Source organism: Caretta caretta, chromosome 3, assembly GCF_965140235.1.
Source record: "Caretta caretta isolate rCarCar2 chromosome 3, rCarCar1.hap1, whole genome shotgun sequence".
NCBI lineage: Eukaryota > Metazoa > Chordata > Testudines > Cheloniidae > Caretta > Caretta caretta.
In genome coordinates this window covers 110,485,053-110,508,817 of record NC_134208.1, presented here as the reverse complement: position 1 = coordinate 110,508,817, position 23,765 = coordinate 110,485,053, and the positions used below count along the sequence as shown (strand labels likewise).

General features: G+C 40.8%; 1 protein-coding gene across 2 annotated transcripts in view; it reads right to left on the bottom strand.

Annotated features, from left to right (window-relative positions):
* The window catches only part of UTRN (utrophin), a 577,632-nt gene that overhangs the window by 368,691 nt on the left and 185,176 nt on the right, over positions 1 to 23,765 (bottom strand). For both annotated transcript variants that reach the window (XM_048844328.2, XM_048844327.2), the window contains 9 exons: positions 23,298 to 23,510; positions 12,436 to 12,549; positions 11,390 to 11,545; positions 8,704 to 8,874; positions 6,387 to 6,566; positions 5,491 to 5,625; positions 4,844 to 4,993; positions 2,649 to 2,810; positions 2,223 to 2,351 (listed from right to left, as the gene is read on the bottom strand). In XM_048844328.2, the coding sequence (XP_048700285.2) occupies positions 2,223 to 2,351; positions 2,649 to 2,810; positions 4,844 to 4,993; positions 5,491 to 5,625; positions 6,387 to 6,566; positions 8,704 to 8,874; positions 11,390 to 11,545; positions 12,436 to 12,549; positions 23,298 to 23,510 (1,410 nt within the window). The remainder of the gene's footprint in view (positions 1 to 2,222; positions 2,352 to 2,648; positions 2,811 to 4,843; positions 4,994 to 5,490; positions 5,626 to 6,386; positions 6,567 to 8,703; positions 8,875 to 11,389; positions 11,546 to 12,435; positions 12,550 to 23,297; positions 23,511 to 23,765) is intronic.

Sequence of the window (23,765 nt, the reverse complement as noted above, 5' to 3'; positions counted from 1 at the left end):
ACACAGAGAACATGAAACCATGGGTGTTACCATACACTCTGTAACGAGAGTGATCAGGTAAGGTGAGCTATTACCAGCAGGACAGCGGGGGTGGGGGAGGGAGAAACCTTTTGTAGTGATAATCAAGGTGGGCCGTTTCCAGCAGTTGACAAGAACGTCTGAGGAACAGTGGAGGGTTGGGGGGAATAAACACGGGGAAATAGTTTTACTTTGCGTAATGACACATCCACTCCCAGTCTTTATTCAAGCCTAAGTTAATTGTATCCAGTTTGCAAATTAATTCCAATTCAGCAGTCTCTCACTGGAGTTTGTTTTTAAAGTTTTTTTGTTGAAGGATACTCACTTTGAGATCAGAAATCGAGGGACCAGAGAGATTGACGTGCTCTCCGACTGGTTTATGAATGTTATAATTCTTGACATCTGATTTGTGTCCACTTAATCTTTTACGTAGAGACTGTCCAGTTTGACCAATGTACATGGCAGAGGGGCATTGCTGGCACATGATGGCATATATCACATTGGTAGATGTGCAGGTGAACGAGCCTCTGATAGCGTGGCTGATGTGATTCAGCCCTATGACGGTGTCCCCTGAATAGATATGTGGACGCAGTTGGCAACGGGCTTTGTTGCAAGGATAGGTTCCTGGGTTAGTGGTTTTGTTGTGTGGTTGCTGGTGAGTATTTGCTTCAGGTTGGGGGGCTGTCTATAAGTAAGGACTAGCCTGTCTCCCAAGATCTGTGAGAGTGATGGGTCGTCCTTCAGGATTGATTGTAGATCCTTGATGACGAAAAAGCACAAGAACAAATCCACACAGACAAACCCCTGGAACCCCAACCAGGGGTATACTATCTGCTACCCAAGATCCATAAACCTGGAAATCCTGGACACCCCATCGTCTCAGGCATTGGCACCCTGACAATCCATTGTCTACAGCCAAGCTCTACGATACAACCGCATTTGCTCCAACCCCTCAGACAGAAACAAACACCTGCAAGATCTCAATCAAGCATTCTTACAACTACAATACCCACCTGCTGAAGTGAAGAAACAGATTGACAGAGCCAAAAGAGTACCCAGAAGTTACCTACTACAAGACAGGCCTAACAAAGAAAATAACAGAACGCCACCAGCCATCACCTTCAGCCCCCAGCTAAAACCTTTCCAACGCATTATTAAGGATCTACAACCTATCCTGAAGGACGACCCATCACTCTCACAGATCTTGGGAGACAGGCCAGTCCTTGCTTATAGACAGCCCCCCAACCTGAAGCAAATACTCACCAGCAACCACACAACAAAACCACTAACCCAGGAACCTATCGTTGCAACAAAGCCCGTTGCCAACTGCGTCCACATATCTATTCAGGGGACACCGTCATAGGGCTGAATCACATCAGCCACGCTATCAGAGGCTCGTTCACCTGCACATCTACCAATGTGATATATGCCATCATGTGCCAGCAATGCCCCTCTGCCATGTACATTGGTCAAACTGGACAGTCTCTACGTAAAAGATTAAGTGGACACAAATCAGATGTCAAGAATTATAACATTCATAAACCAGTCGGAGAGCACGTCAATCTCTCTGGTCCCTCGATTTCTGATCTCAAAGTGAGTATCCTTCAACAAAAAAACTTTAAAAACAAACTCCAGCGAGAGACTGCTGAATTGGAATTAATTTGCAAACTGGATACAATTAACTTAGGCTTGAATAAAGACTGGGAGTGGATGTGTCATTACGCAAAGTAAAACTATTTCCCCGTGTTTATTCCCCCCAACCCTCCACTGTTCCTCAGACGTTCTTGTCAACTGCTGGAAACGGCCCACCTTGATTATCACTACAAAAGGTTTCTCCCTCCCCCACCCCCCACCCCCGCTGTCCTGCTGGTAATAGCTCACCTTACCTGATCACTCTCGTTACAGAGTGTATGGTAACACCCATGGTTTCATGTTCTCTGTGTATATAAATCTCCCCACTGTATTTTCCACTGAATGCATCCGATGAAGTGAGCTGTAGCTCACGAAAGCTTATGCTCAAATAAATTGTTTAGTCTCTAACGTGCCACAAGTACTCCTTTTCTTTTTTTGATTTACACTATGTAAATGCATCCACCATTTATTTTTAAAACCTGGTTGACTGCACAAAGTGATTTGCAAGTGGACAAAAGCGGTTTACAACTGGAAGCTGACTGAGTCTAAATTCATGGCTGGGATTTCTTTACCTGCAGGACATCCAGCTGAGTTCCACCACGAGGAGACCTGCATTCAGTGGAAGCTGAGGGCAGTGACCGTGCATTTTTCTTGAGCTCCTCCAAGGTGGATTCATGAACTGTGATTTCTGCTTGAATTTTCTGCCAATATGTAAAAATGAGGGGGGGGGGGGGGTCGGGAGGGGAGATAAAGGATACAAAACCCTTAGGGTATGTCAGATATCGAACAGTAAATCCACTCTGAAGAAATGTACCATAAATACTATGAAGTCTATGCTGACTTTGATGACTGCTTGCTAGGTTGAATGCCATTATGTACATTACAGCAGCTAGTTTAATGCATCCTTCCCCCACACAAACAGAATATGCTACTCCAAGGAGGTAATCATCTTCATACACCAGAAAATCTTATGCAGTGAAAAAGCTCTGCTGGAATACCTGGGCCTCCCGTGGCAGCTGGAAGGCATCTATTCTATCAGTCAAGTAGGAGGCCAACTGTTTATCCAGCTCTGTTAAGTTTTCCTGCAAGACCTGCAGCATGTGATCATTTTCCCGCATGGTGTGAAGCTGCTGTTCCAAAGCAATCTGCCTGCTCACTGCCTAAAGGGGAGGGAAGTATAAGGAGGAGTTGTTCAGCACCAATATTTTTAAACTTTGTCTCAGAATATGAAAAATAAATTCACACACAAAATAGTCATTAAAAGGAACTCCACACAGCACTGCCGTCTGAAACCTGGCGTGCAATTTATACCAGTAATTGAACAAAATAAACAAAAACAGTAACGCAGAAGGGAAACTCTGATGCTAAGTCTCTTTTTAATCACCTCAGTAAACAGAGGCAAAGTAGTTTGTTAAAACAGCTATGTTTCATAAATTGGATCATACAGGATTTGGGGAATTTGTAACATGCATCAAAAAACATTTCTTCTTGACTAGTATACAAACAAGTATTTCCTTTACGAATAATAAACTCTCTTCCCAATTCTTTTTCCATTTGTTCAAAAGCAAAAAGGGAATGTTACCTGTAGAATCACTTCTCACAAATGAATGCCAGTTCCCCTACCACCAGCATACATGCACACAAGAAACAAAACACCTACCTAACTTCCAGATGACCACACTAAAAAGTATCATCAGTGCAGCTACCAGGAAAGAGGGTTATTTGGAAACAAATAACCAAAGTGTAAAAAATCTAAGAATAATATTGACATATACATTTTTAAAAAGCACACCCCCACACACCATTCCAAGATAGGGCAACCAATTATCCAAATACACTGGACTCAGACTATGCTTCTCTGTCCTTACCCTTCAGGTAGGAGCCTGGGTTACGCGATTATGATATGTAAATTTAATAACCTGAGATGCAGCTACCATTTCACTGCCCATTATATCTATATAACATATTTCAAGACTAGAAGGGTCCATTGTGATCATCTAGTCTGACTACCTCTATAACACAGGTTTTTATAACATAGAGCTTCACCAACATAATTCCTACAAGCATATATTTTAGAAAAGCATCCAGAGTCTTGATTTAAAAATTGCCTGTGAAGGAGAATCTACCACAACACTCAGCAAATTGTTCCAATAGTTAATTACTTTCATTGCTAAAAATTTCCACCTTATCCAGAGTCTGAATGTGTCTAACTTTCAGCCATTGGATTGTGTTATACCTTTCTCTGCAAGACTGAAGAGCCAATCATCAAATATTTGTTCCCCATGTAGAAACTTCAGGGTAACCAAGTCACCCCTTAACCCTCTCTTTGATAAACAGATTAAGCTCCTTAAGTCTACTACTATGAGGCATGTTTTCTAACCCTTTAGTTATCCTCATGGCTCTTCTCTAAACCTTCTCCAACTTATCAACATCCTTTCTGAACTGTGGACACCAGAACTGGACACAGTATTCCAGCAGTGGTCACACTAGTGCCAAATACAGAGGTAAAATAACCTCTCTACTCCTACTCAAGAGTCATCTGTTTATGCATCCAAAGACTGCATTAGCCCTTTTGGCCACATGTCACAAAACATGAAGAGGAGAAAAATAAATACTCAAGACTTTAATGTCAGAAGGGACCATGATGATCACCTAGTCTGATCTCAAGCAATGGCCTCCTCACATACTTTATTTCAGTTTGACTTTGTTCTAATCATATTCAAGAATAAAAATGGCAACCGTACATGTTCTTTCAGTGTTAGGGAAAATGTGCAGAGATCTGCTTCTGGCACTACAGTTTTGCTAAAATATAGGATAGTGGAAGAGGAAATTTAATCTGGAGTACTGGGATGAACTCCATTTCAAAGCGCATTTTAAGTTTTGAAAATGAAATCTCTTCCATTTTGTCACAACTATTTGGAAAATGAGGTAAAAAGATACTGTAGCTTTTCCAAATAATAATGAATTAATAGAAAAATAAACGATCGTGGATCTGAGTCTGATGGCGATTTTCTAAATCAAGTATGCTTAACACCATTGTGAACACTTTTCTGTATTACTGCCTTTCAGTCTTGTGTCCATGATTTGAATGGCCTAACCATAACCATTTCAGCTTTTGTTCAAACCCATCTGAGTGCACGAAGCTGACTGTGACACTTAAAGGCTTCCTCCCACCACGCCCCCAAATTCTTACCAAGTGACTTAATTCTTCATAGCGGGCATTGAAAGCCTCCAATTTTTCACTGATGATGTCATCAAGAATCCCTCCATCAATCAACGTCTGACCAAGCTCCCGAATCTGGGTTCGATTATCAGCTGGATGACGCAGGACAGATTCCAGGGACTAAACAAAGGAGAATGACAACAACTGTTAGGATGCTGAATTTTGCTTTGTTTTTAGAATTCAAATTTTGGCTGTACGCAGAGCACCTTTTATACTCCAAATGTTCTCTAACAGAATGCGTTAGGTACAGCTAGTGCAGCGACTGTAGAGGGCAAGTTCAACAATCGTTATGTTTTCAACAGATAAATCACAGCACTTATTTGCTATTCACAACTACCCCAAAATGAAGGCTACTGAGAAGACTTAGCAATTTATATGGGGCAGAAAACAACATGTAACTGTATCTCTAAATGATACAAAGTACAATAATCTTTAGGCTCCCTCATAACTGTATCTCTTCACTGGTTATCTTTACAATTATCAGTTCTGTAGATTTAAATAAATTATATATTCATTTGACATAGGAAATGAAAAGTTCAACATACATTTCTGTATGTATATATACACATTTAACAGGGCTATCTGAAAAGTCACCAATCCAATGGGATGACTAATACCTCAAGAGCTTCATTGACAGCATTCAATTTATCAGGTAGATTTTCTGTGCTTTGCACCCTTTCCTCTAAAGAGTTTAGCCAAGCAGTTTCTAGGTCCAGATACTGAAGCAGCTCAACCCAACAGGACCATACCTCCTAAAGGTAATACAAAACTGAAATTAGCCTAAAGAGCATTTATTCAGATACCTCTGAGCGTTCCAAGTATGAACAGATTTGCCTAAGATAGTAGAACAAAGAGCACTATTATTCATAAATGCAACAAAATTCGAACACACGTTACAGTAGGTTTTGGAGTTGGATAGCAAATGCTTCTTTTTTTTTTTTTTAAGTTGGCTCCTGGACACAAGAATAAGAAAAACAGTGTTTCATAATGCAAAGAATCTAGATATCTGCAAATCACATAATACAGCATAGGAAATTTACATGCAGAATTAATATGTACACTCATATCATCATACCATACCACTCATATGTCCTTCGTAAAAAGGACCACATTTACTCCTATCCCACACGAACCTATACTTATTTCAGTTTTATTATTAGAGTTAACATTTAAAATGATAAATAATAATGTTGTTCTGTGGAGATTCTTTTTGCCATTTTGGAAGCAGTGGCAACACATAACAGAGCTGTGTGACAGTACTCCTTGGCTGGAGAAATGTTTATTGCAGTACAATATGTGGGCCTAGTTATTGGACACAGAATCAAATCAAAATTAGATGGTGCCTTGTGGATTCCAGTAACCTACCCCTGAAGAAAAAGAAAGTGATAGTAAACTCTGTGTTCACAAAAGACATTGGATTTAACGATGAAACCTCACATTTTAAGTGTCCATCGCCATCTTTTTCTTGTGCCTCTTTCCTGAGTTTTATTAATTTGAGAGCTATGAATCGTACCTCTAAAGTGTGGCATTTCCCCCGGATCCGATTACACAGTAGTTGGTAGTTCTCTAACACAATGTTAAGTTCGGATGTCAAGTGCTGACCACCAGATGGCACTTTTGCAGCTAACACCTTGATATTGTCTTTCAAAATCTTCACCCGCACTTCTTTCTGCAACACATCCTCTTTCGCTCTCTAGTCAAAAAGATGTATTATTTGATCAGCTTCTGCTTAATTCAGTGCCCCCCCCAGTAGTTAACATAAAACAAACCAAAACAATTTACTAATCTGATAACTAACCATTAAATGTTATTCTAATTATAGGCTTAAAAGGCTCATCCTTATATTGCTGTAGTTACGTATGAACTGACCAAATGCTGACTTGCACACATTTTGACTGAAGCCCATGTGTCTGTTTGTGCATATTTTACATGTACACACGGATGGTAAACAAATACACACAGAATGGTCTATTGAGAGAATAGGGAGCCTCCCAAGACTTCTGAGCAGCAGAAGATTAAGCACACATGCTTTTGATATGTGGATCTGAATCTTGGCTGGCAGAACTTAATTCCAACAGAACTTGGACCCCAAAAGATCCATGGACAATAAGGGATAGGAGAGAAGAGCACAAAGTGAAGTCAGTACAGATTCAGGTGGGAAAGGGATTGTTGGCCCAAGCTATCTTATATTGTCTCTTGTGCTGAAATTTACCATACTGCAATATTATGGCTCAGAAGACACCTCATAACGCAAGCAGAGTAGCATGTTAAATACATGTTAAGTGGCAGCAAATGGCAGGAGGGTAGCACACATGTCAAGCCAAGGACTGAGGCAGTTTGGCCCAAAAGAGAATGACAACATGAAATGACAGCCTCCTTACCAGAAAAGATATTATCCCCTCTAGGTTAGAGAAGGTAGAGGTAGGTTAGACACCACAAAAAAAAAATGCTGCCCTGGGGGTCCTTCTCTCATTTTTCTCTGTAGGTCCTCGCCTCCACAGTTTGAACCATATGCACATGGTTCTGTTCACGTATTCTTTTAGGATGGGATTTTCAAAAGCGCTTATCGTTGGTTTAATTCTGCTCCCACTGAAGGCAATGGGAGTTTTACTATCAATTTCAATGACAATGAAATTAGGCTTCTGAAAATCCTTGAAAAGAAAAATTTCTTTTCCTTTCAAATATTAAATGCAATCCCAAAATAATACCCTTTATCAACAACAGAAGAGTTTGGTTAGATATTAATTATATGCTAAAACTATGGTCAACCATCTAGATTATTACAATGTCCCTATCACATTAAGTAGTATAGGGTATGAATCTGGACTAAACAGACACAGACTGCACTCAGATTTCTCAGACATTTATTCTACTGAAAAGACGCAAGGAGGTTCTCTGGCCTGTGTTATTCAGGATGTCAGATTAGAAGATCATAATAGTCTCTTGTGGCCTTGACATCTATGAAAAACCCTTGCTGAAAACTGCTTCACAAAGACTCCTTGAGAAAAGCAATTTATAACTTTGAATGTAGATGTGTCAGGATAGTAGAAAGTAAAAATAGACCCTATATTTAATATTCTACTGGATAACCTGGGTCTATAATTGTTTTAATTCCCAGACAAAAATGCTAGTCAGTTCTGTACCTCCACGCAAAAAGATTAGATCATATAGCCATCTGTTGGGTCAATGATCTATATTCAACAAGAATATATATTTTAAATTTGGGACTGCTGGCCTGGAAGTTGAGAGGAGCAGGGACAGGGCTGCTTTTCTGACATTAAAGTCACAAATTTGTCTTGGTTACAAAATACAAAGCAAGTTTGTTTTAATTTTTTTCCCCACATCAAGACACCATATTTATTCAAGGACATATGACCCAATGGCTGTAAATGGATGGATCAGTTTATAGAATTGCTAATTTACGTAAGTATAATACCACATTTTCTCTTGTTTTCTCAATTTTTGGCTCCTGCAATAAATTTCTATTGTTCTCACTTTTCACATCTTTCCTTCTCCCCACGCCGACCCCGACCCAATTTCCTACAGACATCAACCCTGCTTGTCGGTCAGGGTGGGTAGCCTTTTATTATGGAACTCTTGCTGCTGTTTGCCCAATGAGAAAATCTGCTTATTCAGCCTGTGCTTTAAAAATTAAAATTCAATAAAGTGTAGTTGAAGAATAGCACTAATCTTATCATGAGCAGAACACCCTTCCAAGTAAGTAATCATCATATAAAACTCAAGGTAAGCGCCCAGACAAAAAGTGTTAAGTGTTGTTTTTTATTTGTTTATGCGTAACCAGGTCTTTGTAATGATCTAGTATTTCTGACCTTCATTTCCTCTACAGCATTCTCTAGTTCTTCTGGAGATTTGTACTCAAAATCTCTCTCCAAGTACTCCTCTTCAGCCTGCGTCATCCATTCTTGCATCTCTGCCAAATCCTTCTTCAAGTTTACAGTTTTTTCCTGACTTTCAGACAACCGATTTTTTTGACTAACAATCTAGAAATGTCAACAAGAAAAGTTAAGGTGGTTTCACTATTTGAAGTTGTTCACATCATTTGAAACGCATTTTAACATAGACTCAAAGTCAAGTAATTAAATACCCTCAACCCAAATATTTTTTACAGTTCTCTTTTTAGATAAAAAGATTCAGAAATTCAAAACTAATAATTTTAGCTATTTTAAGCAGACCAAGCCACCTGCTTCCATGGAGGAAGACCAAGATCTGGCACGGACAAAAGATACGTCTTTCCTCTCTGAGTATAGTCTGGTGACACTCCCAGAGATACTAGAGAGTATCAAGTGCCCTTCGGTGTCCTATCTTTTTAGTTTATAAGTATTAATAAATAAGTAGTCACTTAGGAACTTCACAGGTGTCCCTATGTTGCTCACCATGGCCACTCAAGACACATTCTCTTGCTCCAAAAGTACATGCCCCTGCCACTTTAGCTAAAGAAAAGTCACAGCAACAAGCAGTATATGGCCTATGGCACATGGATGTGTAATTCTTTTTCTATCCAGAAGAGGTACAAACACATTCTGATTAATGTGGAGACCAAAGACTGGAGAGGGAGGGTCAGCACTGGAAAACTAACAGTAAAAAAAAATTTTTCAGAAGGGTTTTGAAGGATAGGTCAAAAATTGGGTGGCACACAGTGTCAGAAATAATATTCCAGACCTCCCAGGCAACTTGAGAAAAGGCCTACAACTGTCTGTTAGGGAAAGAGATAAGATGAACAACAGGCAAGTTGACTTGGTAAATCAGATAATCTTTAACTACAAACAACTAAAAACTGAACAGGAAAAAGATCTAAAGCAATGATACCCATTAGATATGGGAATAATGCATTTCAACTTTTAGTGCATTTGTCAGAGGATTTACTGGGCCTGGGTTGAGCTTTCAGCCGTTTTAACAGTTGAATATATAAGGTGTACTGTAATTTAGGAAACAGAAGTTTTGTTTTAGGAAACAAAAACTTTATTTTTTTACCAGCAGCGAGGAATTACCAGTCACTCTAGAGAACACATTTTTTTAAACTCCATCGGGGGACATTATAACACAGAAGATGGCTACTATTTTCCTTTTAGGGTAAAATTTTAAATTTGGGCCTGTCAATCTCAAACCTGTTCCCTTTTGTAAGCCACTTTCCAGACATGCCTGAGAACGCTTCCTAATATGGAGCTCAACTGTATTGAGTGGAAAACCGATGGACCAGTTTGAACAATGCACTAAACTAAAATTAACCAAAAGGTAAATTAACTGGATTTTTGATCATTTATTGTAAAATGAAATACTGATTTGACAAGGTACAATATTAAAACTATATTCCCTTGTGACAGAGTGCTGGGAATCAGCAACTTAACCAGCACTCTGGTCACTGTTTAGCCAGTTAAGCCCTGGGCAGGGCCTGATTAAGAAGAGGCGTTTCTGATTATTAGTTCAGATTGGGGTTGTGAAGCTAATGAGCCCATTAACAAGGAGACTGGATAAAAGAACACAGGAATAAAATGCAGGAGACAGAAAGAGACAGACAGACAAGACTAGCAGGACCTGACAAAAAGCAGTTCTCTGGGAAGAGAAACTTCTCACACATACATGCTTTGGAAAAGGAGTAGTAGTAAAGATACATAATATTGTAAATACTATGACTGTACTAATATGTAAAAGCTAGGGTGACCAGACAGCAAATGTGAAAAATCGGGATAGGGATGGGTAGTAATAGGAGCTTATATAAGAAAAAAGACCCAAAAATCGGGACTGTCCCTATAAAATCGTGACATCTTGTCACCCTAGTAAAAGCTGGAGGAGTGACACACTGTAAATAAACCGCATGGTGGTATCTACAGAAGGGAAGGTCTCTGTGCAAAACAAAAAGAGGACAAGAGCAATGGGACCCCGTCACATACCTGTTTTAAAAGTCTTCCATTATTCTCATTAAAAATGATTTCAATATATTACTTTTAAAACTTAAACTAATGGCCATCTATCTCCCAGAGCCACAAACGCAACTCCAAATGAAGTCAATGGGACGGTGTTTTAAGACCTCTGGCAATAGAGCATGCGTGCTGCAGGCTGTTCTGTTCAACAGAACCAAAAGGGCACATCACAGGATGTTAAAATGTGACTTAAACATACTTAATAAAATGAAACACATGCGCTGGTAAAAACTATTCTTGATCAGTCATCTTTTCTTTTGATTTATCATTGTATCAACAACTTTTTGAATTATAAACATTTAAAAATTAGAAACAGACATTTACCTCAAAAAGTTCAGTGTCAAAGTAAAGCATTGATTCCTTGAACAAGCCCATCATACTATTTTTTCCTTGCAGGCTACAATATCAAACTACAAATTTCCTTTTTAAACAGATTTTATAAATGGGATGTTACATCTAAAGGTTTGACTATTCTATTATTACCCATCTAGCCCATTAACACCCACAGAGTAAAAAAGCAATGAACAGTTACAGTACCAGATAAAACAAATAAGTAGTAATGCTATCAGTTACTGACCTGTTTGCTCAGTTTCTCCCATTTTGCCTCGCAGTCAAATAGCCTAGACTTTATCCAGGTATCAACTCCTACAACAGGCTGGCTTCTTAAAGTGGACTCTACTTCTTTCATCTCTTTCAAAGTCAGCTCAGTCTTTTCCATTTCATTAACAAACATCTAAACATGTATCAGAGAAAGAACATGTTAACAACCCCTATTATGGGAGTACACGAATTATGCATTTATTTTTGTAAGACATCTGTACGATATGCATTCCTGTCATTTTTATTTTCTCAAATACATCTGTACTAAAGGCAATGAGACACCAAGATAAATATCAATCCTATTCATATACCAGTCAGCAGAGTGTGTACCATAGGCATAATAGACAATATAACTATAGCCCACCTGACTCAGTCATTACATCATTCAAATTAATATTCAAAAAATGCCAAATGCCTATATTATCCCCTTGGAACGCCACGGGTTTGAAGAGGATGCACAAGTGTTTTGGACATTTCCAAATTTCCAGAAACAAGGGAAAGCCACACAAACAAACTGACTACGTTTCAGGGTTTATTCACATGCTCTCAGCCAAAATTCATAACCATTGGGGGATAATACTACTAGTCATTGGTTGGGAAGAAAGGTTGAGGCCCAGAACTGGGGAGTTGGGAGATTTGCATGTGGTTCTTGACTCTGCGCAGGACTTCTTTTATTACCAAGGAAAGTCACTTTTTCCTCTGTCCCAGGTCCCTCATCCATAAAATGTGGGAAACACTTACCTATCTATCATGGGAGTTGTGTAGCTACATTATATTAGATATTTGTAAGCATGCTAGGAGGCCTGGAAGAAGCTCTCTGAAGTGCAATGTATTATTAGGGTCAAATGGATTGAAGGGCTAATTGAAAAATACAACCTGGACAAGAAAAAGATGACAACAAAGGGAAAGAATTTTTGCCATGCTTCACTGAACGTGTCACACACTCTGTTTAATAACAGCAGCAAAATAATAAAGATGAGAAAAACACTATTGCAGAAGGTTCCCTAGATAAGCAGAACTCACTGTGCATTGGTCAAGCTGTCTTTGAAGCCCTTCAGAATCTCCTTGGATAGCCTGTTCTTTCATTAAGAAGTCCTTCACACCATCCATCCACTTCTGAATGATTTTTGAATCAGCCTGAATTGAACACAGTAACTCCATGATGAACAGCCTATAACTACAGCATTTCAACAGCTATCAGTAACAAGGGAGGACAATTTTAAAAGCTGCTAGCATAGCTTCAATTTCTGTTCTGTTTGAGAGATTTGTTTCCCACCCTCAGACTTATATGAATGTTTGTAAAGTAATACATGCAAGTAACAAAACTTCTAAATACAGACTGCACTGATCCTGGCCACTAAACAGGTGCACAGAGGAGGGGGGTGAGTACAGGGTTAAGGAGTTTCTGCCCACACCCTACTGTAAGGCCTCTGTGAAGACCAGGCACAACTATAGGCCACTTTGTAGACAGGAGTGCAGGGACTGCCCCCGCCATATTCCCCAGAAATGCACTGTGCCCAAGGAGGTGGGGCCATGAATCCTTTCCCTCCCCATTGCACTGCACTGACACAGGTAGGAATGGTGCACACTGTATCTCTTTAAAAGGTGCAGTACCAAGGATGCTCCTCCTCCGTGCCTGCTGGGGACCACTGGGAGGCATTTTGCCTTTCTAAGGAACGCAGATGTGTAGAAAATGTCACACCTGATCACAATAATGATCCACTAAATCCAATCGCCTATCTCAGAGTGGCCATTACCAGATACAGGGAAGTGTCTTAACTCTTATCAGTTAGCTTATGCCCTGAAGAATGAAGATTTGTATCCCTTCTAACAAAAAAGTTTTATCCTGTCTAATGTAATTGTGGATGTGTAATATTGTTATTTAAGCCTAATGTTTTAAAACCCCTTCTATACTCGCTGCTTCAATTATATTTGGGATAAAGAGGTCCTTGGGTTAGCTACGCTTTGCAGAAAAAAAGTATTCATTTTCTCATTTTTCAATTTGTTGTACCTCAGTTTCACTTTATGCTGACACAACCATTCCAATACAGAGCTGTTCCTTAAAAGCTACAATTGAGTCTTATAAAGTATATATTCCATACTGCATTCCAAAGCTGAAGAAAGGTATATCTTATTTCATTGGAACCTTGTAACAATAATACTTTCAGGATCCAAATATGACACTGCCAATTTCTAAAAAAATATCTGCATTGGAAGCCCATTAAAGCACTGCAGTACTTATTTTTGTCCCAAATCCACTATTGGAAAGATTTATGGTTAGATTCTTGACATTGTTTTGTTCCTCCTCCAGCTTTTGGAATTTTCTGCAGCTGATTAGACTGGTTTGTGAAATCAGTTTTCAAAACAAACCATAGGAAACTCCAACAGTGAAACAACAGTTCCATATGAAATATGTATTCATTTAAGACTAAGATTTGACAGTTTACTTAAGCACGTGCTTAACGTTAAGCACATAACTAGTCAAACCAAATGCAATAGGATAATTCACATGCTTTAGAGTTAGGTATGTGCTTAAGTACCTTGCTTTCGAATGTTCTTATTTGAAAAACCAGAACATTAAGATTATTTGCAGTGTTGTTGTAGCCATGTTGGTCCCGGAGTATTAGAGACACAGTCGGTAAGGTACTGTCTTTGACTGGACCAACTCCTGTTAATGAGAGAACCAGTCTTTTGAACTTACTCTTCTTCAGGTCTGGGAGATGTAGCAGTAATGCTGAGTACCTCTCTCAGACCTGACAGGGAGCTCTGCATGGGCTTAAAGGCTTGTGTTTCACCAACAGGAGTTGGTCCAATAGGAGTTATTACTTCACCTACCCTTGGGTCTCAGACAGTTGAGATGTGGTTTCATCTTAATTAAATTTCATACTCTGGGTGCCCTACACCTCTGACTGCCAGATGCTGGGACTGGACGACGGGGATGGATGACTTGATAATTGCCCTGTTCTGTTCACTCCCTCTGAAGCATCTGGCATTGGCCACTGTCGGAAGACAGGATACTGGGCTAGATGGACCATTGGTCTGACCCAATATGCGTCTTACGTTCTAGGTTTAATGAAGTAAATACTTACACATCATGCAGAAAGAGAATGAGTCAGTCAAATGCATAAGGCAGGGGGTGTTTTTTTTTTTAAATTATACCCTAAATTTGGATGAGGTCAATAATAGGACAATTTCATCCCAACTGGAAACAAAGATTACATGTACTGAATATCAACATGAGTCCCTATAAGAAGCATGTGCAATATTTCTTTGCAGTAGGTTAAAGAAAAATGAAAGCAAGAGTATAAGTATGCAAACAAGAGAACCAAATATTACAATATGGTGGAAGTATGATAATCTAGAAAAGAATTTGAGGAGGGAAGAGAGACGAAAAAGATACTTAGCATTCCTTTTAAAACAACTACAACGCACAGACAATCCAGGAAGTTTTTGGAGTGTGTTGGGGACAACTTCCTGGTACGAATGCTGGAGGAATCAACTAGGGGCCGTTCTCCTCTTGACCTGCTGCTTACAAACACAGAAGAATTGGTAGGGGAAGTAAAAGTGGGTGGCAACCTGGGTAGCAGTGACCACGAGATGGTTGAGTTCAGGATCCTGACAAAAGGAAGAAAGGAGAGTAGCAAAATACGGACCCTGGACCTCAGAAAAGCAGACTTTGACTCCCTTAGGGAACTGATGGGCAGGATCCCCTGGGAAGCTAATATGGGGGGACAAGGAGTCCAGGAGAGCTGGCTGTATTTTAAAGAAGCCTTATTGAGGGTGCAGGAACAAACCATCCTGACGTGCAGAAAGAATAGCAAATAGGGCAGGAGACCCAGCTTGTCTTAACAGTGAAATCTCTGGTGAGCTTAAACTCAAAAAGGAAGCTTACAAGAAGTGGAAATTTGGACAGCTGACAAGGGAGGAGTATAAAAATATTGCTAGAGCATGCAGGGGGTGTAATCAGGAAGACCAAGACACAATTGGAGTTGCAGCTAGCAAGGGATGTGAAGGGTAACAAGAAGGGTTTCTACAAGTATGTTAGCAACAAGATGATGAACAGGGAAATTGTGGGACCCTGACTGAATGGGGAAGGCAACATAGTGACAGATGATGTGGAAAAAGCTGAAGTACTCAATGCTTCCCCCCCCCCCCCCCCAGTTTTAACAGACAAGGTCAGCTCGCAGACTGCTGCACTGGGCAACACAGTATGGGGAGGAAGTGAGAAGTCCTCAGAGGTGAAAGAACAGGTTAAGGACTATTTAGAAAATCTGGACATGCACAAGTCCATGGGTCCAGAGTGGGAGGGGACCCAATGCATTCAAGGGTGCTGAGGGAGTTGGCTGAGGTGATTGCAGAGCCATTGGCCATTATATTTGAAATTCATGGCGATTGGGGGAGGTCCCGGAAATTGGAAAAAGGCAAATATAGTGCCCATATTTTAAAAAGGGAAGAAAGAGAACCCAGGGAACTACAGACCAGTCAGCTCACTTCAGTCCCCAGCAAAATCATGAAGCAGGTCTTCAATGAATCCATTTTGAAGCACTTTGAGGAGAAGAAGGTGATCAGGAACAGTCAACATGGATTCACCAAGAGCAAGTCCTGCCTGACTAACCTGATTGCCTTCTATGATCAGATAACTGGCTCTCTGGATATGGGGAAAGCAGATGATGTGATATATCTTGACTTTAGCAAAGCTTTCGATATGGTCTCCCACAGTATTCTTGCCAGCAAGTTAAAGTAGTATGGATTGGATGAATGGACGATAAAGTGGATAGAAAACTGGCTAGACTCTTGGGCTCAACTGGTAGTGATCAACAGCTCGATGTCTAGTTGGCAGCTGGTATCAAGTGGAGGTCAGTCCTAGGGCCAGTTTTGTTCAACATCTTTATTAATGATCTGGATGATGGGATGAATTGCACCCTCAGCAAGTTCACAGATTACACTAAAATGAGGGGAGAGGTAGATACGCTGGAGGGTAGGAATAGGGTCCAGAGTGACCTAGACAAATTGGAGGATTGGGCCAAAAGAAATCTGATGAGGTTCAACAAGGACAAGTGCAGAGTCCTGCACTTAGGATGGAAGACTCCCATGCACTGTTACAGGCTGGGAACCAACTGGCTAAGCAGCAGTTCTGTAGAAAAGGACCTGGGGATTACAGTGGACGAGAAACTGAATATGAGTCAGCAGCGTGCCCTGGTTGCCAAGGCCAACAGCATATTGGGCTGTATTAGTAGGAGCATTGCCAGCAGACTGAGGGAATTGATAATTTCCCTCTATTCAGCACTGGTGAGGCCGCACCTGGAGTACTGCATTCAGTTTTGGTCCCCCAACTACAGAAGGGATGTGGACAAATTGGAGAGAGTCCAGCGGAGGACAACTAAAATGATTAGGGGGCTGGAGCATATGACTTACAGGGAGAGGCTGAGGGAACTGGGGTTATCTAGTCTGCAAAAGAAAAGAGTGAGGGGGGATTTGATAGCAGCCTTCAACTACCTGAAGGGAGGTTCCAAAGAGGATGGCGCTAGGCTGTTCTCAGTGGTGGCAGACAACAGAACAAACAGCAGTGGTCTCAAGTTGCAGTGCAGGAGGTCTAGGCTGGACATTAGGAAACACTATTTCACTAGTAGGGTGGTGAAGCACTGGAATGGGTTACCTAGGGAGGTGGTGGTATCTCCATCCTTAGAGGTTTTTAAGGCCCAGCTTGAGAAAGCCTTGACTGGAATGATTTAGTTGGGGTTGGTCCTGCTTTGAGCAGGGGATTGGACTAGATGACCTCCTGAGGTCTCTTCCAACCCTAATCTTCTATGATTCTATGACAAAGCCATATAATACAACGTATATTAAAACTCAGGGCCAGATCATACCACTTATGTTCTCATGTGGGGGTGGTCCTCTTAATGCACAGATATGAACCATTCGGCACAAAATGGGAGCGCTCACACTTATTTGGCACGGCCCCCACCCCTGCCGAGGGCCTCTCAGCTGTCCACTTTCCATGTGGAGAAAAGGAGGGGAGATGGTGATGGCCAGGGGGGCGTATATCATAAGACCCTTAGGAGCCCCTTCAGAACTCTACCTAAAAAATAGGACACACTTCTCTGTATTCTCTCTCCCAGGTCAGTCCCTGCAAGGAGGAACCCAGGGACAGCTGCAACCACAGAGCAGGAGAGTTCCCTGGCAATTCTGCTCCATTACCAGCTGTGCTACCTGAGAGATATAAGAGGCCAGAGCCAGTGCAGGAAGCTGAAGAGATGTGTCAGCTTTAGGGGCAGGCTTTGTCGCCTTCATGACAGGGAGGCAAACCCTGCCATCCATGGACAAGATGCTGAGGGGGAATCCTTCTGGATATTTCTACACAACAGTCCCTCCCACAGCTATCAATCCAGCGGATGTGCGAGTGTGATGGTCTCTTTAGAGTGGGATCATTTGCCAAATAGTATTTTCTACAATATTTTCCACTAAAATTTGTAAAGCTACGCACCATTTAACAAAGCTGAATAAAATGAATGTTTCCTCTCTTATTTCCCAAAGTGAAATCTAAACACACATTTTAGTCCATGTGCCACTGATGACCCACAGAATTCGCTTCCCACAATTAAGGGGAAATTCCATGGTCCCTTGTAGCATAGTCCAGTGAACAGGACAGGCTCTGCCACTGACCTGCTGTACGACCTTTGATAAGTCACTTCACTCTCTGGGTTGCCTATATGTAAAATGGGGATAATGATATTTGTCAGGTGTAGATCTCAGAACTAAGTGTTCATATTGCTGCAAAATGTAAATTTAAAAGCATGAGAAAATTGATTAAAAACAAAACAATAATCATGTAAATGCAAACTATCTTCATTAGGATCTCACTTGCTTCAACTCACTCCCATGTCTCTTGCCTACCCACTCATCTATCTGCTTTACTAAGTCTGGTTATAGAATATCTATGCAAATACAACTAGTTTACAGATTAGATCCTCCCTCCCCTGGCACTGCAAACTTCACTCTGATCTGCCCAGTCCTAACCATGAAGTTTTTGTTTCAATCTTCATGTTTAAACTATGATGGTTTTTAAACTACAGCATCCCGGGATATCACCGCCAATGTATGCACTAACAAAGCTCTTCAAAGGAACTCGGAAGCTACAAATATGCAGCTTTATGTAGGTTTGTTCGTTTATTGATAGCTTTACAAAACATTCAGGAAATGCTGGCAAAAACTATCAGAAAAAAGTTTCAGTGTATTAAAAAACACCCACATTTAAGCCATTTGAAGAACCTCTCCTCAGGCACCACCACTGCACATTTCAGAATACTTCAGTACGGTCTCCTTCTGCAGTTTTCTTAAGCTTTTCCCCTCTGTTAAAACTATGTACTGGTACCTAGTTCCCCGCTGGGGAAAAAATTCTGTTCTTAGATCTGCACAGCAGAACTCAACTTCAGCATTCTGTTCTCCCTATGTCTCCAGAACTCCTATTGACATCAGTGGAACATCAGCAGCCTTGACATCAGTGGGTGACCCAAACACACAGGGAGGGCAGTACACTAACATTGAGTACTACGATGAAGATCCGAAAGGAGAGTTTTTCCCTCAGCTTGTAGCTGCATCACATCACGGAGATAATTCTGATACAATAACGGAGTACGCTACCTTGTTCTCTCATGCTCATGTGTATGCAAAAGGGAGCATTTTCAGGGCCCAATCCTGCACAGGATAAGCATGTTTAAGTGGGTGAACATGGGGATTATTCAAATGACTGCAGTAAATGTTGAATTTGATGTGCAACTAGTTACAAGAAAGATATTTCAGAGGAACAGCCGTGTTAGTCTGTATTCGCAAAAAGAAAAGGAGTACTTGTGGCACCTTAGAGACTAACCAATTTATTTGAGCATGAGCTTTCGTGAGCTACAGCTCACTTCATCAGATGCATACCGTGGAAACTGCAGCAGACTTTATATATACACAGAGAATATGAAACAATACCTCCTCCCACCCCACTGTCCTGCTGGTAATAGCTTATCTAAAGTGATCAGCAGGTGGGCCATTTCCAGCACAAATCCAGGTTTTCTCACCCTCCACCCCCCCCACACAAATTCACTCTCCTGCTGGTGCTAGCCCATCCAAAGTGACAACTCTTTACATAATCAAGTCGGGCTATTTCCTGCATAGATCCAGGTTTTCTCACATCCCCCCCCACCCCCATACACACACAAACTCACTCTCCTGCTGGTAATAGCTCATCTAAACTGACCACTCTCCAAGTTTAAATCCAAGTTAAACCAGAACATCTTGGGGGGGGGGGGGGGGGGGGGAGGAAAAAACAAGAGGAAACAGGCTACCTTGCATAATGACTTAGCCACTCCCAGTCTCTATTTAAGCCTAAATTAATAGTATCCAATTTGCAAATGAATTCCAATTCAGCAGTTTCTCGCTGGAGTCTGGATTTGAAGTTTTTTTGTTTTAAGATAGCGACCTTCATGTCTGTGACTGCGTGACCAGAGAGATTGAAGTGTTCTCCGACTGGTTTATGAATGTTATAATTCTTGACATCTGATTTGTGTCCATTTATTCTTTTACGTAGAGACTGTCCAGTTTGACCAATGTACATGGCAGAGGGGCATTGCTGGCACATGATGACATATATCACATTGGTGGATGTGCAGGTGAACGAGCCTCTGATAGTGTGGCTGATGCAATTACAAGAAATTAGAGGGAGTTCTGAAAAGAACTGCAAAACTGAATGAGGAGCTGAGGCAATACTTAAAAAGTTAAGTATCTATACTTAAGTGAGAACTAAGAGGGAACCATTGTAAGTCTACTAGTAATTTGAACGATGTGAACATATGGAAGAAGAGGAGTTATTTAGCATGAAGGGCAATACTAGGAAGAATGGGGTGAGATTAAGAAAGGGAAATTGTAGGCTTAACATCAAGATAAACCTCTTAAAAGTGAGATGCATGCAGAATAATCACCAAAGGTTTTGGCTGAAATTCCATCACTTGGCAGGTTTAAAACTAGACTGGGGAAAATCCTGGTAAATTTACAACAGGGAATAACCCTGGCCAGCCAGAGAGAATAAGTAGATGACTTAAATGGTCATTTCCAGCTCTAGACTATAAAACAGAGATGCTCACCTTAGGCCTTCTCCAACTCACTGAAATCAACGAAAAGGATTGCCATTGACTTCAACAGAAGTAAAATCAGGCTGCCCCCTGAGCTCAGACCTTCCCTACTTTTTAAGATCCCTCAGATCGGTGCCATGAAAGTAGCAAAAAAGTGAGAGTTTTGATGAAACAGAGTGAGCATATCTTGGCAGAAATGGATCTCCACCTGATCCTGGGCTGCATAAATAATTAAGCAGCAACTATTTTTTAAACAAACCAGGTATTTCTGATAAAGTAGACAGACCGCTCGTACTCCTCTCAGTATTACAGGCAACAGGACTTCCCAGTAATAAACAGAAAGCAGCAGATAGCTTCCTTCTGAGAACTCCCTTCACCTCCCTCTAATTTCAGACTGCTTTGTGGATTCTATTTACAAGTTTATTAAATAGGGCCATATTTCAGTGATTGTTATACCAATACTCAGAGAGCTTGCCCAGCCAGTTACTCAGGGGTAAACTGGAAGCCAGCTCCAGATCTAGGATGAATAATTAGTAAATAACCTAGCAAAATACTCACATGAGCATGTGAGTGTATACTCTGTCCCTACGAAGGAGTGAGGCTAGGATTTAGCACCACAAGTATGTTTTTCCAAGCTTATGGTAGCAAATCCCAACCATTTTTTCATTTATCAACCTTAATCAGCTTATCCAGCTTTGACTAAAACTCTGCAAGCCAGGCCTATGTTACTTAGCCATACCATTAACAGTCTCAACTTAGACAAATGTAGGTCTCCACTGACAAGTTCTTAGTATAGGGTTGGCCACCACCCAAGCACCCCCTCGTGCCCAGAGGTGCCTCTGCAGTAATCTGCTCCTGTAGACTTCTTCACATGGGTCCCCAAAATCAAGACAGTCCAAAAGAAATTAAAACATTCCTAGCCTGGGGTCCATTTTATTCAGTCCTCAGAAATACACAGGCCCTCGAGGCCCCAACCCCCATTCAGCATCTCTCCCCACTTCATTAGAGGGTTAACAACCCCTTTTTCCCAGAGCTGGGCACAGTTCAATGTCTCTGCAAGAGTCAAATCTTTCTCGTTGCTGCAAGCTAACTCCTCTGACTTGTATTTCCTGAGCATTCCCCAGCTAGCTACAGCCACCTGCTGCCTTTTACAGGGAATTTCCTGATCCCGCTAAGGCGAAGCTCATCCTGTAATCAGCGCTGACTTAGCCTGAGGCTCAGCAGCCCATGGGGCAAACCACCCTGTTACATCCTTGTCTGGATTAAAATTTCTCCAAGTAAAGTGTACATTCTACCCCCCACTCCCACCCCAAAAGTAGTGGGATCAGAAGAGGAAAAAAGCACTCTCTCCTTTCTCTGAATCTTATGCTATATTTTTATATATATATATATATATTATAAAACATATATTCTTCAAATGGAAGAGAATATAGAGATTATTCAAAGATGTTTAATGCATATTAAAACATCTCCAAATAAGGCAGATTCTTGAAGTGGAAATATAAAATTCAGACAGCAGTTCAATTTGAGAGCTCAGCATCTCCTTTGTCAGCAATTTCTAGCTGCAAAACGGTGGTAAAGGAAACTTTATATTCAGAATCTGGAACTACCATAAATGGACTAATTAGGGATAGATGAGTAGATCTCCCAGACACACATTTTTTACTTTCTAGATTTTGAAATAAAGAAAGAAGAGGAAGCCCAGATCTGAAATGTATTCAAAATGTCTGCTTACACACTACACTAATCACATTAGACACACCAATGACTCCTTATTAACGGACAGACTGGTTTTTAATCTGCTCTGATTGGCACACACTCTCCACTTCGTAATTACAAATGATGGTTAGCACTATATTTTTGAGCTACATTTTGAAAGCAAGTTATGATGCACTCAATTTTCATGTTTTTGCTTCCCCATAGAGATAGTACAGATTAATAAACTGAGAATGGGAAGGCGACCCAGAAGTTAATTTAAATCCATTTTACACAATGAATCTGTGACACAGAGCAAGTAATCCCTCCCATTCTAAAGTGAGGCTATTTCCTTTCCTTCCTCAGAGAACTGTTGCCGAGGATTGCTTGAAAAGCGTTTTAAAAAATGATGAAGTACCATACACTGTAAATGCTAATTATTCTTACTAACCATTACCCACCTTCCTGAGATTTCAAAGACTAATTTTTAGAACTGGAAAACCGTTCCTGTATATCACCCTCCTTTTTCCCTTACTCTTTGAAGGCACTGTGCCCAATCCAATACTACACTTAATACAAACTCAACTTCAAGGGACTCAGGTTCAGCAGCAGAAATGGGACTCTTACTTTTCAGACACAGAAAAGCAAAACATTTAGAGCTGTATTCTGTAAGGTGCTGAACATCCCTGAGAGGCGCTGAATGCTCTCAGCTTCCACTGACATCAATGAGAGCTGAGGGCACTCAGCACCTAGCAGGAGTAAACTCTTAATGATAAACTTGACCCTTGCCATTCCAGAAACAGAGTAAAAAGGAGGATTTTTTTTTTTAAGTAAAAATTCTCAGATGATCAAAAAGTAAATCAGAGGTTTTAAAATTGAGAGACTCATGACAACACTACACTATGAATACTTCAGCATTCCCTGTGATAAGATTTTTATATTGTACTCAAATCTGTGGCCAATACATATTTAATGTTGAAATCAAACATCAGCTGGATTCATACTTGCATAGGGAAAAGGAAACGGACTTTTAATGGGTATGTAAACAGATATAAACCCAAATATTTTTCACTTTACCTCAAATATTCTCAGTTTAGAGACAATTTCCTCCAGTAGGTGAACATCATTAGAAAACTTGACCTTTAACTTGTCCCATTGCTCCTGTACACGCTTGAACTCTTGCTTGTAGATCTTTGCTATATCAGAGGAAGCATGTTTTTCCAAAGCTTTTGTTTCTGCAGCAAGTTTATCTACGGTGGGTTTCTGGCCTTCTATTGTTTCACAAACAGTCTGCAGGGAGAAAACAGAAAAAGAATGTACATATGAGTAGTACTTTTAGGGTTACCATATTTCAAGTTCCCAAATAGAGGACACTGCCAGAAGGGGAGAGTTGTGGTGGGAGAGGGATACAGCAGCCGCCACTCTCTGGCCACCCAGCTCTGAAGGCAGCGCCATTGCCAGCAGCAGAAGTAACGATGGCAGTACCAAATCATCGACATTTGTTCATATTTCAAAAATCGGCCCAGACCGAGACTGGAAAACCAA